Genomic DNA, 19285 nt, shown 5'->3' with positions numbered 1-19285 from the left:
CCAGCAGTGTCCCAGGCTTCTGGCTGACTTGCGACGCCCAGGGAAGGGCTGGGGTGCCGAGTCCAGCGGGGATGGTCGCTGGCCGGGAAGAGAGCAAGGGCGTCCCGATGGCTCGGACACACGGGAGCACAGCCGTCAGAGGGGCGCTGGGGCGAGGGCTCCTCTGTTCCAGCGGGCGTGAGGGGCTGGGACGACCAGGCGGCTGGTGCAGGCAGGCGGCCCGACGCCCTGAGCACCCAGTGCTCACAGCACTGAAGGAGCTTCTCTCGTGAGACGAGACAGGACGGGTGGCCGTGTCACCCAGAGGCCACCAGAGCCTAGGCGGCGACAGCAGCGACAGTGATGACATCGTGGAACGTGCCCACTCGGACAGCGTGGACGTGCCCCTTACAGACGGACTGAGGACAGAGCGTGCAGGGTCCACAGACACTGAAGGGGACGTCAGGGACGACCCGAGTTTACGTCCCCATCACAGGTGCAAAGGTGACCCTTTCCTTCCTTCAAGCACTCTAGCTAACACTGAATTCTGTGAGCTTCACCAACCAGCTCTGGTAGAGACAAAGGTAGATTCAGAACAAGCCATGTCCTGCGCTTGAAAGGGGACACTTCTAAGATGACACAGGACACCTCCCCACACTCGAGTCCCTTACGTGGTTTAAGCACTTCCTCTGAAGCCTTTACATTGTTGAGATCATCAGTGTGCTCCTCCTGGTGCCTGCTAACAACTGAGGGTGCCATCACCTCTTGACCAAGGTCCCGGGGCCACAAACACCCGCAGTGCAGGAGGCAGGGCCGCGCCCAGGTTTCCCTCCCAGCCCAGGCTCACTGCGGACTCCAGCTGGGTGGCCTGGGCTTAGTTAGTTACAGCTCCTGAGGGAGCGTGGAGGGTGACCCTGCCAAACACCACTCTCCGTCCAGCTGCCAAACACCACTCTCTGTCCAGCTGCCAAACACCACTCTCTGTCCAGCTGACAAACACCGCTCTCCGTCCAGCTGACAAACACTGCTCTCCGTCCAGCTGACAAACACCACTCTCCGTCCAGCTGACAAGCACCGCTCTCCGTCCAGCTGACAAACACCGCTCTCTGTCCAGCTGACAAACACCGCTCTCTGTCCAGCTGACAGGCACCACTCTCCGTCCAGCTGACAAACACCGCTCTCTGTCCAGCTGACAGGCAGGCACCGCTCTCCGTCCAGCTCACAAACACCACTCTCCGTCCAGCTGACAGGCACCGCTCTCTGTCCAGCTGACAGGCACCGCTCTCCGTCCAGCTCACAAACACCACTCTCTGTCCAGCTGACAGGCACCGCTCTCCGTCCAGCTCACAAACACCACTCTCTGTCCAGCTGACAGGCATCGCTCTCTGTCCAGCTGACAGGCACCGCTCTCCGTCCAGCTCACAAGCACCACTCTCTGTCCAGCTGACAGGCATCGCTCTCTGTCCAGCTGACAAGCACCGCTCTCTGTCCAGCTGACAAACACCGCTCTCTGTCCAGCTGACAGGCACCGCTCTCCGTCCAGCTCACAAACACCGCTCTCCGTCCAGCTGACAGGCACCGCTCTCCGTCCAGCTGACAAGCACCGCTCTCTGTCCAGCTGACAGGCACCGCTCTCCGTCCAGCTCACAAACACCCCTCTCCGTCCAGCTGACAGGCACCGCTCTCCGTCCAGCTCACAAACACCCCTCTCTGTCCAGCTGACAGGCACCGCTCTCCGTCCAGCTCACAAACACCCCTCTCCGTCCAGCTGACAGGCACCGCTCTCCGTCCAGCTCACAAACACCCCTCTCTGTCCAGCTGACAGGCACCGCTCTCCGTCCAGCTCACAAACACCACTCTCTGTCCAGCTGACAGGCATCGCTCTCTGTCCAGCTGACAGGCACCGCTCTCTGTCCAGCTGACAAGCACCGCTCTCTGTCCAGCTGACAGGCATCGCTCTCTGTCCAGCTGACAAGCACCGCTCTCTGTCCAGCTGACAGGCACCGCTCTCCGTCCAGCTCACAAACACCGCTCTCCGTCCAGCTGACAGGCACCGCTCTCCGTCCAGCTGACAGGCACCGCTCTCCGTCCAGCTGACAGGCACCGCTCTCCGTCCAGCTCACAAACACCCCTCTCTGTCCAGCTGACAGGCATCGCTCTCTGTCCAGCTGACAAACACCACTCTCTGTCCAGCTGACAGGCATCGCTCTCTGTCCAGCTCACAAACACCACTCTCTGTCCAGCTGACAGGCACCGCTCTCTGTCCAGCTGACAAGCACCGCTCTCTGTCCAGCTGACAGGCACCGCTCTCTGTCCAGCTGACAGGCACCGCTCTCCGTCCAGCTGACAGGCACCGCTCTCCGTCCAGCTGACAGGCACCGCTCTCCGTCCAGCTGACAGGCACCGCTCTCCGTCCAGCTGACAAACACCGCTCTCCGTCCAGCTGACAGGCACCGCTCTCCGTCCAGCTGACAAACACCGCTCTCCGTCCAGCTGACAGGCACCGCTCTCCGTCCAGCTGACAAACACCGCTCTCCGTCCAGCTGACAAACACCGCTCTCCGTCCAGCTGACAGGCACCGCTCTCCGTCCAGCTGACAAACACCGCTCTCCGTCCAGCTGACAGGCACCGCTCTCCGTCCAGCTGACAAGCACCGCTCTCTGTCCAGCTGACAGGCACCGCTCTCCGTCCAGCTCACAAACACCCCTCTCTGTCCAGCTGACAAACACCGCTCTCCGTCCAGCTCACAAACACCCCTCTCTGTCCAGCTGACAGGCATCGCTCTCTGTCCAGCTGACAAACACCGCTCTCTGTCCAGCTGACAAGCACCGCTCTCTGTCCAGCTGACAGGCATCGCTCTCTGTCCAGCTGACAAGCACCGCTCTCTGTCCAGCTCACAAACACCCCTCTCTGTCCAGCTGACAGGCATCGCTCTCCGTCCAGCTCACAAACACCCCTCTCTGTCCAGCTGACAGGCATCGCTCTCTGTCCAGCTGACAGGCATCGCTCTCCGTCCAGCTCACAAACACCCCTCTCTGTCCAGCTGACAGGCATCGCTCTCTGTCCAGCTGACAAGCACCGCTCTCTGTCCAGCTGACAGGCATCGCTCTCTGTCCAGCTGACAAGCACCGCTCTCTGTCCAGCTGACAGGCACCGCTCTCCGTCCAGCTCACAAACACCCCTCTCCGTCCAGCTGACAGGCACCGCTCTCCGTCCAGCTGACAGGCATCGCTCTCTGTCCAGCTGACAGGCACCGCTCTCCGTCCAGCTCACAAACACCGCTCTCCGTCCAGCTCACAAACACCGCTCTCCGTCCAGCTGACAGGCACCGCTCTCCGTCCAGCTGACAAACACCGCTCTCCGTCCAGCTGACAGGCACCGCTCTCTGTCCAGCTGACAGGCACCGCTCTCCGTCCAGCTCACAAACACCCCTCTCCGTCCAGCTGACAGGCACCGCTCTCCGTCCAGCTGACAAGCACCGCTCTCTGTCCAGCTGACAGGCACCGCTCTCTGTCCAGCTGACAGGCATCGCTCTCTGTCCAGCTCACAAACACCGCTCTCCGTCCAGCTGACAGGCACCGCTCTCCGTCCAGCTGACAAACACCGCTCTCCGTCCAGCTGACAGGCACCGCTCTCCGTCCAGCTGACAAGCACCGCTCTCTGTCCAGCTGACAGGCACCGCTCTCCGTCCAGCTCACAAACACCCCTCTCTGTCCAGCTGACAGGCACCGCTCTCCGTCCAGCTCACAAACACCCCTCTCTGTCCAGCTGACAGGCATCGCTCTCTGTCCAGCTGACAGGCATCGCTCTCTGTCCAGCTGACAAGCACCGCTCTCTGTCCAGCTGACAGGCATCGCTCTCTGTCCAGCTGACAAGCACCGCTCTCTGTCCAGCTGACAAACACCCCTCTCTGTCCAGCTGACAGGCATCGCTCTCCGTCCAGCTCACAAACACCCCTCTCTGTCCAGCTGACAGGCATCGCTCTCTGTCCAGCTGACAGGCAACGCTCTCAGTCCAGCTCACAAACACCCCTCTCTGTCCAGCTGACAGGCATCGCTCTCTGTCCAGCTGACAAGCACCGCTCTCTGTCCAGCTGACAGGCATCGCTCTCTGTCCAGCTGACAAGCACCGCTCTCTGTCCAGCTGACAGGCACCGCTCTCTGTCCAGCTGACAGGCACCGCTCTCCGTCCAGCTCACAAACACCCCTCTCCGTCCAGCTGACAGGCACCGCTCTCCGTCCAGCTGACAAGCACCGCTCTCTGTCCAGCTGACAGGCACCGCTCTCCGTCCAGCTCACAAACACCCCTCTCTGTCCAGCTGACAGGCACCGCTCTCCGTCCAGCTGACAAGCACCGCTCTCTGTCCAGCTGACAGGCACCGCTCTCCGTCCAGCTCACAAACACCCCTCTCTGTCCAGCTGACAGGCACCGCTCTCCGTCCAGCTCACAAACACCACTCTCTGTCCAGCTGACAGGCATCGCTCTCTGTCCAGCTGACAGGCATCGCTCTCTGTCCAGCTGACAAGCACCGCTCTCTGTCCAGCTGACAGGCATCGCTCTCTGTCCAGCTGACAAGCACCGCTCTCTGTCCAGCTGACAGGCACCGCTCTCCGTCCAGCTCACAAACACCGCTCTCCGTCCAGCTGACAGGCACCGCTCTCCGTCCAGCTGACAGGCACCGCTCTCCGTCCAGCTGACAGGCACCGCTCTCCGTCCAGCTCACAAACACCCCTCTCTGTCCAGCTGACAGGCATCGCTCTCTGTCCAGCTCACAAACACCACTCTCTGTCCAGCTGACAGGCATCGCTCTCTGTCCAGCTGACAGGCATCGCTCTCTGTCCAGCTGACACGCACCGCTCTCTGTCCAGCTGACAGGCATCGCTCTCTGTCCAGCTGACAAGCACCGCTCTCTGTCCAGCTGACAGGCACCGCTCTCCGTCCAGCTCACAAACACCGCTCTCCGTCCAGCTGACAGGCACCGCTCTCCGTCCAGCTGACAGGCACCGCTCTCCGTCCAGCTGACAGGCACCGCTCTCCGTCCAGCTCACAAACACCCCTCTCTGTCCAGCTGACAGGCATCGCTCTCTGTCCAGCTCACAAACACCACTCTCTGTCCAGCTGACAGGCACCGCTCTCTGTCCAGCTCACAAACACCACTCTCTGTCCAGCTGACAGGCACCGCTCTCCGTCCAGCTCACAAACACCCCTCTCTGTCCAGCTGACAGGCACCGCTCTCTGTCCAGCTGACAGGCACCGCTCTCTGTCCAGCTGACAAGCACCGCTCTCTGTCCAGCTGACAGGCACCGCTCTCCGTCCAGCTGACAGGCACCGCTCTCCGTCCAGCTGACAGGCACCGCTCTCCGTCCAGCTGACAGGCACCGCTCTCCGTCCAGCTGACAGGCACCGCTCTCCGTCCAGCTGACAGGCACCGCTCTCCGTCCAGCTGACAAACACCGCTCTCCGTCCAGCTGACAGGCACCGCTCTCCGTCCAGCTGACAAACACCGCTCTCCGTCCAGCTGACAGGCACCGCTCTCCGTCCAGCTGACAAACACCGCTCTCCGTCCAGCTGACAAACACCGCTCTCCGTCCAGCTGACAGGCACCGCTCTCCGTCCAGCTGACAAACACCGCTCTCTGTCCAGCTGACAGGCATCGCTCTCTGTCCAGCTCACAAACACCGCTCTCCGTCCAGCTGACAGGCACCGCTCTCCGTCCAGCTGACAGGCACCGCTCTCCGTCCAGCTGACAAGCACCGCTCTCCGTCCAGCTGACAGGCACCGCTCTCCGTCCAGCTGACAGGCACCGCTCTCCGTCCAGCTGACAGGCACCGCTCTCCGTCCAGCTGACAAGCACCGCTCTCTGTCCAGCTGACAGGCACCGCTCTCCGTCCAGCTCACAAACACCCCTCTCTGTCCAGCTGACAGGCACCGCTCTCCGTCCAGCTCACAAACACCCCTCTCTGTCCAGCTGACAGGCATCGCTCTCTGTCCAGCTGACAGGCATCGCTCTCTGTCCAGCTGACAAGCACCGCTCTCTGTCCAGCTGACAGGCAACGCTCTCTGTCCAGCTGACAAGCACCGCTCTCTGTCCAGCTGACAGGCACCGCTCTCCGTCCAGCTCACAAACACCGCTCTCTGTCCAGCTGACAGGCACCGCTCTCCGTCCAGCTGACAGGCACCGCTCTCCGTCCAGCTCACAAACACCCCTCTCTGTCCAGCTGACAGGCATCGCTCTCTGTCCAGCTGACAAACACCACTCTCTGTCCAGCTGACAAGCATCGCTCTCTGTCCAGCTGACAAGCACCGCTCTCTGTCCAGCTGACAGGCACCGCTCTCTGTCCAGCTGACAGGCACCGCTCTCCGTCCAGCTCACAAACACCCCTCTCTGTCCAGCTGACAGGCACCGCTCTCTGTCCAGCTGACAAGCACCGCTCTCCGTCCAGCTGACAGGCACCGCTCTCCGTCCAGCTCACAAACACCCCTCTCTGTCCAGCTGACAGGCATCGCTCTCCGTCCAGCTCACAAACACCCCTCTCTGTCCAGCTGACAGGCATCGCTCTCTGTCCAGCTGACAGGCATCGCTCTCCGTCCAGCTCACAAACACCCCTCTCTGTCCAGCTGACAGGCATCGCTCTCTGTCCAGCTGACAAGCACCGCTCTCTGTCCAGCTGACAGGCATCGCTCTCTGTCCAGCTGACAAGCACCGCTCTCTGTCCAGCTGACAGGCACCGCTCTCTGTCCAGCTGACAGGCACCGCTCTCCGTCCAGCTCACAAACACCCCTCTCCGTCCAGCTGACAGGCACCGCTCTCCGTCCAGCTGACAAGCACCGCTCTCCGTCCAGCTGACAGGCACCGCTCTCCGTCCAGCTCACAAACACCCCTCTCCGTCCAGCTGACAGGCACCGCTCTCCGTCCAGCTGACAGGCACCGCTCTCCGTCCAGCTGACAGGCACCGCTCTCCGTCCAGCTGACAGGCACCGCTCTCCGTCCAGCTGACAGGCACCGCTCTCCGTCCAGCTGACAGGCACCGCTCTCCGTCCAGCTGACAAACACCGCTCTCCGTCCAGCTGACAGGCACCGCTCTCCGTCCAGCTGACAAACACCGCTCTCCGTCCAGCTGACAAGCACCGCTCTCCGTCCAGCTGACAAGCACCGCTCTCCGTCCAGCTGACAAACACCGCTCTCCGTCCAGCTGACAAGCACCGCTCTCCGTCCAGCTGACAAACACCGCTCTCCGTCCAGCTGACAGGCACCGCTCTCCGTCCAGCTGACAAGCACCGCTCTCCGTCCAGCTGACAAGCACCGCTCTCCGTCCAGCTGACAAACACCGCTCTCCGTCCAGCTGACAGGCACCGCTCTCCGTCCAGCTGACAGGCACCGCTCTCCGTCCAGCTGACAAACACCGCTCTCCGTCCAGCTGACAAGCACCGCTCTCTGTCCAGCTGACAAACACCGCTCTCTGTCCAGCTGCCAAACACCGCTCTCCGTCCAGCTGACAGGCATCGCTCTCCGTCCAGCTGACAGGCATCGCTCTCCGTCCAGCTGACAGGCATCGCTCTCCGTCCAGCTGACAGGCACCGCTCTCCGTCCAGCTGACAGGCATCGCTCTCTGTCCAGCTGACAAGCACTGCTCTCTGTCCAGCTGACAAGCACTGCTCTCTGTCCAGCTGACGGCTGGCCGCAGTGCAGACCCCAGATCCTTCTCAGCAGACACAGCGAGAACCACACCCTCAGAGCGGAGAGGGCGGAAGCCACACACCGCCTGCAGCGGCCAAGGGCTCGCACACTTGGCAGGACCCCAGCTCCAACTGGGGAGGCTTTGCCACCCCCTCCAACATCTAGTTGGGGCTCTGGGTCAGCAGCAGGGACGTGGCCCCCGCCCTCACAGCCCCAGGCTGCACGGCCATCGCCTCCCTGAAGCGCCAGCCCTAGGTCCTGCTCTCCCCGGAGCTGACCCCCTCTCTTGGCCCCACGTCCCTGTCTCGGGCAGTGGCCGGGGAGCCCCAACCCCCAGTGCCTCCTTGCGGGGATAGACGAGCCAGCGTGTGACTGCTTTAGAGCATTTCTATCCTGAATCAACCAAAAACCCCTGCGTTACACAGCTCTGCTCAGGAGGACATCACTGGGCGGGGCCCCGCACCACCCACCAACCCTGCGGCCCCTGCAGCCCTTGTGCCCCTGGCTCTCGGGGACAAGCTCTGCTTACTCCCCTGCCCCAGCCCTGCCCCTCCTCGCCCCCAGTGCCCTGCCACGGCCACTCTTTCTCTTAAACCCCACTGCCTGCTTCAACCATGAACGTGGACAAAGTCAAGTGGCCCAGGCACCCTGTCACCCTGTAAGCATCCTGGTGTGTGTCAGACGTGCTGCACAGTCCCCGAGATGACCCCAAGATGACCCTGTGATGTCCCTGCAGGACATGGAGTGCCCTTCTCCTTCTGCGTCCCTGCACCCGAGCCCCCACTGCCAGGCCCTTCCAGAGCTGGCACAGAGGGCCAGTGATGGAAGACAGACCCTGAGCTGCTATGCCCACGCACCAGGGAACACTCTGGGCTGGGACAAAGCACAGCCACCACCGAGAGATGGGAGATCGGTGTGCGTACAGAAGAGCTGCTGGGGGCAGGGCACACTCACCAGGGTCACTGCTTCTGGCGAGTCACACGGGACTGCTAAGGGTACCATCTAGAACGACGCTCATCAAAAAGCAGGGACACAGGGTAAGCAGGGACTTCCCGGGAGTGCACGGCGGACTCGGGGCTATGGCAACGGCAGGCGCGGGCCCCACCCTCCCTCACGTCACAGACCTGGGACACCGACCTGTCTTTCTGAGAGGGAAGTCGTCTTTGGCGTCGTACATGCCCAGGACCGGGTGGTGGTAGGAGGCCGACACCCCACTCTGGGGCGGGGAGCTCTGGTCCAAGGAGCTGTGCTGCGTTTTCCTGGGGACGACACACACACACACATCAGTGAGTGCCTCAGAACAGCCGTGCCAAAGCCCGAGCCGCTGTCCCCGTAAGTGGCCCCACTTTGACACATCAGCCCTGCACAGTGGGGGCCTCCTGTGCAGATGGGTCCCCGCTCTGGTCGGGACCTAACAGCAGTGGTTTTCAACCGCAGGTCCACGGAGGAGTAAACCACCCTGATGTCGTACGCAGATTACAGTCTACGATCACTGGGCCTGTAACCTTCCAACACAGGGGTGGTTAACTTTCATGGACCAGCACGAGAGTTCTGGCGAACTTGCGGTTAAAAACACCGACGTAAAGGAAAACCAAAGCCAAGGCTGCCCGAGGGGCAGACCTGAGACCACAGACCACTGCCCCGCCCAGCCTGTGCTGGACCCTACTGACCGCCGCTGTGGGGCGGCTCCTGCCCACCTCTGTGCGCGGAGGTGAAGGCTAAAGGAATAAAGGGTAGCGCTGGGGGTGGCTGTGAGCTGGGGGCTCTGGGTCCCTGAGGGCAGGTGCCACGTGGTACTTCCACTGGAACAAAATCACCCCAATGACATGCTCCCTCGCAGGTAGACGCGCGGCCACCCAGAGGCCAGGGGAGGGCGCTGGCGGCCCTCAGGATGACCACTGGCCAGCTCCGGCCTGGGGGCCCTCAGGATGACCACTGGCCAGCTCCGGCCTGGAGGCCCTCAGGATGACCACTGGCCAGCTCCGGCCTGGCGGCCCTCAGGATGACCACTGGCCAGCTCCGGCCTGGGGGCCCTCAGGATGACCACTGGCCAGCTCCGGCCTGGCGGCCCTCAGGATGACCACTGGCCAGCTCCGGCCTGGGGGGCCGCCAGCTGAGTCTTGTGGAAGCACCAGCGAGATAACAAACTCTGTGACGCTCAAACTGTGTAATTTGCTTAATGGCTGGAAAGAAACTTGCCAGCTCGCAGTCCTTACCTGGAGCGTGTTAGAGCGCTCATCTGAATACGCAGTGCTCCCTATCATGCACCTGGCGTTCTGTGAACTAAGAACACGAGCTCCTAAATGCTTACAGGTGGATGGCTGAGAATGTTTGAGAGCAAACCAGGACAGAGGAGGTGCTGCTCCCGGAGACCAGGTCACGGCCCGCCCGGCATGGCACGGCCCGCAGGCCGGACGCTTGGCCCCAGCACCACCAGGCTGCGCCCACCACAGCAGGGACACAGCTCTGTCCGGATGCTCTCCTGTTTGCAGGGACCCCCTGTGGCCAGGGCTGGAAGCCCAGGCTGGGACAGGGGCACCCCTGGGCAGGTTGCACCCTTGTCATGGGTCACCCTCCCTCAGGCAGGAAGCCCTCCTGTCAGCCTGCAGTTGTGCCGAGACCCCGCAGGCCTCAGCCCGAGACTCACAGTCTCACTCGAGGTCTGTGAGTGACGCCCACACGTCACAGCTGCAGTGTCCTACATAAACATGGCCTTGGACAGGCTCAAACCTCTTGTCAGTGCCAAGTTATAAGAATTCATTTTTCCCACAAGAAACATGAAAAGACCTGTGTTTATTATGTGACCTGGAGTATTACTTAACAGAATGCTCCCATCAATAATGGCTGACGACACATGAACGCCGTGTGCTGATGCTGCAGCCTGAAGCTGGAGGAGCCGTGCTCACCGGACACCTACCCAGCGGTTCTCTCTGATCACCAGCACTGCCAGCGGGGCGGCCGCGGAGGCTGTGGGGGGGGGGGGCGGGCGGGACGGGGCCGGGCTCTTCCTGTCACTGCGTGGACCAACGTGACACCTGGAGGGGCAGTGAGGCCTAAGGGGCAGCTGGGACAGGAGGCGCGGGGGGGACTCTGCTGTCACTGGCCCGGCGCTCTGGGCAGCTGTCCTGCAGGATTCTGGGCGCTGGTACTGGCCTGGCCCAGCTGGCCTCATCCAGGGACTCCAGGCTCCGCCCCCACAGCCCGCCTTCCAGGAGGAGGAAGAGCAGAGGCGCCTCTAAAGGCCCGAGGAAAGGGCCTCTGGTGTCTGCTCTCGGTGGCCCTGCCCCGTCACGCCACACCCAGGGACACGCACCTAGAGGCGTGAGCACGAGTCCCACCTCTGTGGCACATGCTCCCCAACACCCAGAGGTCCGGACTCACAGTCCCCCCTCCTGCCCACTGACACCGTCACGCACCTCCACCCCCACGTGGACACGCCCTGAGGCCAGCTCCCCGGCTCCTTCAGCTCCCGGGAGGAAGACGCCTGGGCAGGAGCCACCGCCCGGGACCCTGACAGACTGGAAGGGAGACTTCACGAGGACAACCGTCCCTGACGAAGGTGAAAACACAAACTGTACTGCTGTCCTAAATGTCAATGACAGCGACTCAGGATAAAGCTGAACACAAACTCAGCCACCTAGGCTATCAACAGCTGACCTTTCCCAGGACGGCTGCAGGAATGATTAAATAACAAAACTCAGAATTCATACCCACGAGCCTGACAAAAATATAGTGATGACCTGTGCAGTTACACATTATCTGGTGGCCACACTGAGAGGAATGACATGTGACACTACCTTGTGTGTTCTCTTCTAGCCTGATGTATCCAAAATATCATCCTTTTAGCATAAAACCAGCGTAAATGTTACAGCACCACACGGCACACTCAGGGGAAGGCCTGGCCGGGTGTCTGGGGCCACAGCACCTGTCTGCAGCCACATCTCCACACTGAGGAGCCGCGTCCGCGTGTGGGGTCACGGCAGACAGCGCGGGCTACACAATGAGTTCAGAGCTGGATGTCCTGACACACAGACACACCGCGGGTCACCACGCCCATGAGGACACAGTGTCAGGTACACAGGAAGTCCCCTCTGCCCGGGGCGCCCCTAAGCCTGGCTGTGCCGACTCTGGACCTGTGCACGGTGTGGCAGTGGACCCTGTGACCAGGTGTCGGCAGAGCCCGCGCCCGGCTGAGCCACAGCTCGTGACACACTGGGTACAAGTGCCGAGACAGACGCCTGGTGCGGCCCCCCATCTGTGGCCTGCTCCCCCTCAATGCTACCTGTCAAAGAGCAACCTCTCTGACTCGGATCAAGTCCAGCTGCCCGTTTCCAGTGCACAGTTGACGACTCTGGGCCCCAGGACGATCTGCTCACCTCTCCCCCACGGCTGTGAGAAGTTCCCCCTGTGTCTTCCTCCAGAAGTGTGACTGGTTTAGCTCCCAGGATCAGGTGTACGGCATCCGCACTAGCCCTGTGTGCTGCAACACCAGGGTCAAGGTCTGGCTCTTTCCCTGCAAGCCCCGTTCTCTGATGTTTTTCCCGTCAGACAGCCAGGGACAGCGTGGGTCGCTGTGGTGTCTGTCTAGGGCAGGGGTCCCCAAACTACGGCCCGCGGGCCGCATGCGGCCCCCCGAGGCCATTTATCTGGCTCCCACTGCACTTCTGGAAGGGGCACCTCTTTCATTGGTGGTCAGTGAGAGGAACATAGTTCCCATTGAAATACTGGTCAGTTTGTTGATTTAAATTTACTTGTTCTTTATTTTAAATATTGTATTTGTTCCCGTTTTTTTTTATTTTAAAATAAGATATGTGCAGTGTACATAGGGATTTGTTCATAATTTTTTTTATAATCTGGCCCTCCAACGGTCTGAGGGACAGTGAACTGGCCCCCTGTGTAAAAAGTATGGGGACCCCTGGTCTAGGGTGACAGAAGCAGGCAGCTGCCTAGTTCAACCCAAACAACGGGGAGGGGCAGCCGCCTGCCCCAGGCTAGCCCGCCCCCCCTAAGCCCCTCGGGTCAAGCAGCTCCGACCGGGTCAGGGGCCACTGCAGGGCCGCCATGCTCACCAGGGAGAACCCTGCTAGTCCTCCTGGTGCCCCACAGCCCCTGCACTCAGGTGGAAAGCCCTGAAGTCCTCTCCTCCCCTCCCCAGCGCCCAACATCACCGCACCTGTGGAACACCACCCTTCCTCAGGGCCCCGCTCTGCCTGCAGCCACCCTCCCCTGCAGCCTCCAGGACTACAGAGGACACGTCTGCCCAGCCCATGGGCTGCACGCTCCTGTACTCACAAGCCCATCATCACAGCCTCTGCTCCTGCCCGGCTGGCCTCTCAGCCCCACGGTCACCCTAACCCTCCTCTAGGCCACTGTGGCCCCACTCAATACCCTGATGTCTTCCCCACACCTGCCCCCTTGGCTCGCCTCCCTTGGACTGCTCCTCTTCTGAAGGGTCTTCGGGGATCCCACCGCTGGTCTCAGCTTCTAGCCCCCCCCCCCCCCCACTGTCTCAGCCTTCCTCCCGCTTCTGCCCTCACAGGTCTGGGGTCCAGGCTCCACACTGTGCTGGGCCCTGAGCCGCCCATCCCGGCTTCTCTTCCTGCTGCCCTGAGCTCAGCCCGTGGACACCATCGCAGCCACTCCCCAGTGCTACCCTCACTGCACGGCCTGGCCACTCCCCCTGGGACTAGAGGGTGACCGTGGCTGGGCTGGTGACACCACAGGTGGGGTCTCTGACGGTGCCTCAGCCCCAGCCGGCTGTGGGCTCGGCTCCACGGCGCCTCCGCGTGGACCCCACGCCTCCCTCCTGTGTGACCGTGCAGGTGGCAGAGCCGCATCAGCTCCACCAGCCGGCCGTGCAGGAGCACAGCGTGTGTCCCAGTGACCGCAGTGACTGCTGGGGGGGGCAGAGGGTCCCCTTTCATGCCTTTTGACTGCAATCTGGTGACATGTCACCCATGGGAGTAATCGAGGCCCCTCAGGGGGATCTGGTGTTTAGTACTTTGGGGTTGAGGACAGCTACCCTTCCCCCAATGAAATGACCACATTTTCATTTATAAAAACCATCCAACGGGTTTCTCCCAGAAATGAGATTCCTCTGGAAAGCAGAATACTGAACCTAACAGGCACATCTGGGCAGCGAGCGCTCTTGGTCAGAGTTTAGACGCAGCTTGCCACGCCCTTCCAGACCCCACCTGCGTGTCCACAGCCAGCTGCCCTGAACCGCGCTGGGCGGAGCAACCCCCGCACACGGCATCGGCATCGCCAGCAGCGAGGGAGACCGACTCTCCGCACAAACGGTTCTGACGTCGTCTCACAGCGCAGGGAGGGGACGCAGTCCAGGAATAAGAGACGCACAGGCCTACAGACCTCCCTGAGAACCAACGGGACGGGAAGAAGTCAGAAGGGGCACGGCAAAGGCCAGAGCTGCAGAGCGGCTCCTTCTGTGACCTGCCAACACTCACGGCAGGCGCCAGCCCTGGACTGGCACTTGGGTGGCTTCAAGCCAGGCCCACAGCCCTCTGGGTGCCGCCGCGTGCCTTCAGCACCAGACCGTGTCGCCCACCGTGCGGTACTTGCCCAGGAGCATCCCGGCCCCCCACCCCGCCCCCGGGGCACTCACCCGTACCAGTAGCGAGGGTCGCTGGAGAAGCAGTGGTTCAGGTTGCGGTGTGCCAGCGCCTTCTTCTTATTGAGGACAAACTCCTGCAGCTTCATCTTCACTTCCGTGCTGGCCACGGCGCCTGGGGGGAGCACAGGAGGGTGACGGCTGTGACCAGGGCTGGCCAGGGCGCCCGGGGGGAGCACAGGAGGGTGACGGCTGTGACCAGAGGCTCTGCCTGGGGGTGACAGCTGTGCTGGAGGTGGGAGGAGGGGCTCGGGCAGTGGGCTCCAACTCAGGACACCAAAGAAGCTTCTCGAAGGAGAGGCAGGGGTACGGTTCTCTAAGGGGTCTTCTTCCCATCAAAGGTTTTACGTAACTGTGTTCTGCCTAAAATGCAGATGTGATTGGCATGAAGACCACTGCCCCCCACAAGAAGCCCACTGCTGCGGGGAGTGGGAACGCTCTCTCGTGAAAGGACGCCCTGCACTGACCACCGGCAGCAGGGTGGTCTCTCATTGGAGCAGCGAGGCAGACCCCGGGGAGGCTCTGTGCACACCGACACGCCCCTCACGACACGGCAGCAGGGTGGTCTCTCATTGGAGCAGCGAGGCAGACCCCGGGGAGGCTCTGTGCACACCGACACGCCCCTCACGACACGGCAGCAGGGAGGAAGGCTGTGCCCGGGCCAGTCTGCTGCCGTGCTCCCACCTGCAAGGTGGGGGGGGCCCTTTCCCATTGCACCTGAGGACGGCACTCCTCTTCCTGCCCCGTGGCGAGGGAGGCAGAGAGCATGTCCCCCACGGGCGGAAGCCGGGGTAGTGCGCTGCACGGCTCTCTGTGCTGCTGGGCACTTCCAGCCCTCCTCCACCCCTGAGCACGTCCAGGGGCCACGGCGCCTGCAGATGCCCCTCCTCTCGTGAGGGTCCTTTCAGCATCCCAGTCTTGTAGGTGACTCACAGGTAGCACAGAAATTAAAGTCCGACTGAACCCCCCAGCCCCACAGACCCATGAGCGTCTAACTGTCCTTAGGAGCTGCAATCACTCCTCGGTATCTGTGTACACCCTGTCACTCAGGGATGGCCTCAATGTCACTGTGTAGATTCAAACAGCAGTTTCAGTGAAGAGAAAACACTCATGAGCGCAACACAGATCACAAAACCATGTTCCAGCTGTGAGCTGTTCTTATTCTTCTCCTTTTGTTGTTGCTGCAAACCTCGCAGCACAGAAGTGTTACGAGGAAACAGCATCGTCCACGTGTGAGATTATTGCTTAGGAGGGACAGCAAAGTGACAGCATCTAACAAAATTAAATTATAGCCCTTGCAGCATGGTGCTAACTAGCTTTGCAAACACCTCTAAACACTGACCATCTTGTGACTTCCTGCAGGCTACTCACCAAGGACAGGTCCCCTGCACCTTGATCCGTCCTCAGAACTACCACGGACGGACCCCGTGTCCACACCTGTCAGGACCCAGGAGTAACACTTTCTCTCTCAACACCTGGCATCTTTCAATTCCAGTGGCAGAGCAGGAAAGTGACCAAACTAAACCTTGATGATGATGAGAAGGAAGACGATGACAATGACGCCAAGCTAGATGGCCGGTCTGAGCGTGTGACCTCGGGGTCACTCCCAACCTGCTGCCCAGGAGTGGGTGAGGGAAAGCAGGACACGCAGGACGAGCAGTGTCCACTGCAGAACAAGAATGTGCCTTTTATTTTCTAGCAAATGAAAGTTTCATGTCAGCCAGCCTAGCCTCAGAAAACACCCACTCTCGGGCTCCCCCTTCCCCTTGTGGGAGGAGGGCGTTTCTCACCAGTAAGCACCCTGGGAACAGAGAGGACCCCCCAGACCCACCCCTTAGGAAGTCTCTGCCTCCCAGCGCAGCAGCGGTACCCGAGCTCACATCAGGGCTCCTAAACTCTGAGAAGGGCCAAGAATAAACACCCAGTCCCCACAGACAGGGCACGCAATCAACCCGTGACGGGAAGGGCAGGAACGCGGAGCCAGGGAACACAACCTGCCCAGAGGAGACACTGGCCCATTGATGCTACCTGTGGAGCACCCGCAGGGCCGGGACACCAAGAGGCCTTGTTCCCCGAGCTGCTGAGGACCCTCGCCAGAGGAGGGGTGTCTGCAGGGACTGAGGGGCCCCCTGGGCAGCTGCGGGCACCATGGCCCCTTGATTTGCGTAAAGGTAAGAGAGGCCGCACCAGAGTGCACTTCTCAGACCTCTGCCAGACCCAGCTCTTATGAAATCAGAGGAAGACAAACCCAACCTCCCCAAACCAGGCTTTTTCATCTTTAAAATGATCTGGCCTGACCAGGCGGTGGCGCAGTGGACAGAGCGTCAAACTGGGACGTGGAAGACCCAGGTTCGAGACCCCGGGGCCACCAGCTTGAGCACGGTCTCATCTGGTTTGAGCAAAAAAGCTCACCAGCTTGGACCCAAGGTTGCTGGCTCAAGCAAGGGGTTACTCGGTCTGCTGTAGCTCCATGGTCAAGGCACATATGAGAAAGTAATCACTGAACAACCAAGGTGTCACAATGAAGAATTGATGCTTCTCATCTCTCTCTCTTCCTGTGTCTGTCCCTATCTGTTCCTTTATCTGACTCTCTCTGTCTCTGCCACCAAAAAAATATCTATATATATCTATATATATATCTATATCTATCTAATCTATCTATATCTATATTTATATACCTATATATATATCTATATCTATCTATATCTATATATATCTATACTTATATATCTATATATCTATATCTAATCTACCTATATCTATATATTTATCTATATTTATCTATCTATATCTATATCTATCTATATATATCTATTTACCTATCTATCTATATCTATCTATCTATCTATCTATATCTATATATATCCATATCTATCTAATCTATCTATATATCTATATCTGGAAGGCTCCTCCCCACTTAGATGACCTACACAAACATCCCAGTTCCTCCCTGACGTGTGGGACCAAGTCCACTTCACAGGAGGAGGCCAATGGCACTACCTGCCTGGCCCCTCCAGCCACCGTCAGCTGGGGGCTGAGTGACCGGTCCCTTCTCCCAGGGTCCGGGGGGCATGACTAGAGTGCACTCCTCACACCTCTGCCAGACCCAGCCGGCGGCACGCACAATAATGCCGACCCAGGCGTGCGGCTCCGGAGTGAGGGGAAGCCTCGTTACCTCTCTGCACTTCCGGAGGACTGAGCTCAAAAGAGCTGCTGCCGGTTCTGACCCTCACGCTACTAGTTACGTACCGGTTTCTCAACAGATTGCTGCAAACCAAAGTTCTGAAATCCATAGAGCCTCTCTATAATGAATATCAGATGTCTCTGATTCCTACTTTTTAAAATTATTCATATTGAATATCTTTTATTAACTTGGCAAGACTTACAGAGACCTTACTATGTGTCACCACCGATCCCGTCAACGCAAAAGGAACAAAGTCCTTTATACAAAAGGGATGGGAGGGTATTCTAAATAAAAGGCAGGGAAGTAAGAGCTAAGCAGGAAAGGGAAACAGGAAGAACAGTAACCATGTGGGGGCCGGGCAGATGGGCAGGAGGGCCTGGCCAGGTGGGGGCCGGGCAGATGGGCGGGAGGGCCTGGCCAGGTGGGGGCCCGGCAGATGGACGGGGAGGCGCTGGCCAGGTGGGGGCCAGGCAGGTGGGAGGGGAGGGCCTGGCCAAGTGGGGGCCCGGCAGGTGGGCGGGGAGGCGCTGGCCAGGTGGGGGCCGGCAGATGGGTGGGGAGGCGCTGGCCAGGTGGGGGCCGGGCAGGTGGGCGGGGAGGCGCTGGCCAGGTGGGGGCCGGGCAGGTGGGCGGGGAGGTGCTGGCCAGGTGGGGGCCCGGCAGGTGGGCGGGGAGGCGCTGGCCAGGTGGGGGCCGGGCAGGTGGGCAGGGAGGGCCTGGCCAGGTGGGGGCCCGGCAGATGGGCGGGGAGGCGCTGGTGGGGAGGCGCTGGCCAGGTGGGGGCCGGGCAGGTGGGCAGGAGGTGCTGGCCAGGTGGGCCCGAGGGGAGAGTCTGCAGCATGTGCTTGTGGACGCAGTGAATTACATAGACGTCTTACCCTTAGCTGACTCTGCCCGAGACTGACCCCTCCTGCCTGTGCCCATGTCCCTGAGGAAGGGACAGGAACAAAGAATCACTCGTAGGATCAGGAGTTCAATTTTTTAACTCCAGCCTTTTGAGCCATTTTTAAATCAAAGCGAATGGCTTTCCGTGGTGATGGCCCCTCAGTCCCCCCAGGCTGTCCGGTGAGGAGAGTCCTCCCGTTCACACCACACTGCTCCCAGAGCAGACGCTTGCCTCTAAATTGATGTGAAACAAGTGTGTCTCAGCTTCTTAGAGGCAGAAAGTCCAAAACTTAAATGACCAAAAATTGGGTATCTTAGCTGAAATACTAAAACTCGCACAAACTCTGAGACTCACTGTTCCATCAAATGAATGGCATTAGTGGGTACTGGAGATAAATACACTGCAGAATTATTGAGAAGTACTATAAATGTTTACAAGTGTAGTAAAACTTTGAATATTCAAAATGAAATCCATGTAAAAAACCCAAGAGTCTAAATAGCAGCTGCGTCCTGCAGCTCCCAGTGCATGAGCCGGCGCCTCCCCGCCCACCCAGCCGAGGGATGCCCTGTGGCTGCAGCTGACACTGGACCACACTCAGGGCGGCAGAGCCAACCCGAGCATGCCAAGTACCCACACCGCACACAGTTATAATTATTAGGACCTGGCCACCCAGATCCACACGCCGGAAACCACCAGGGCTGCCGCTGTGACGAGCTTGGGGAGGGCAGGGAACATTCCAGAGCTCCAGCAGGCTCGCAGGGCTGCGCACGGACTCCACAGCCGGTTTCTGACGTGCGAGTGGAACTAAGGTCTTTTCTGAAGTCAAGCCTTTCCATGTTTTGTGAGGCGTCGAGTATTATTTGTACTGAAAAATTCTGGTCAAGTAGGAGGAGCTCATGTGGACTGAGCTGTGTCCACATGATCTGGAAA

General features: G+C 60.2%; 1 protein-coding gene across 10 annotated transcripts in view; it reads right to left on the bottom strand.

The window, feature by feature from the left end:
• The window catches only part of HDAC4 (histone deacetylase 4), a 276699-nt gene that overhangs the window by 60274 nt on the left and 197140 nt on the right, over positions 1 to 19285 (bottom strand). For 9 of the 10 annotated variants that reach the window (XM_066233668.1, XM_066233661.1, XM_066233665.1 and 6 more), the window contains 2 exons: positions 14280 to 14400; positions 8795 to 8916 (listed from right to left, as the gene is read on the bottom strand). In XM_066233668.1, the coding sequence (XP_066089765.1) occupies positions 8795 to 8916; positions 14280 to 14400 (243 nt within the window). The remainder of the gene's footprint in view (positions 1 to 8794; positions 8917 to 14279; positions 14401 to 19285) is intronic. The other variant, XM_066233663.1, reaches the window with a different exon arrangement.

The sequence above is a fragment of the Saccopteryx bilineata genome, chromosome 5, assembly GCF_036850765.1.
Source record: "Saccopteryx bilineata isolate mSacBil1 chromosome 5, mSacBil1_pri_phased_curated, whole genome shotgun sequence".
Taxonomy (NCBI): Eukaryota; Metazoa; Chordata; class Mammalia; order Chiroptera; family Emballonuridae; genus Saccopteryx; species Saccopteryx bilineata.
This window is presented reverse-complemented; position numbering and strand designations above follow the sequence as displayed.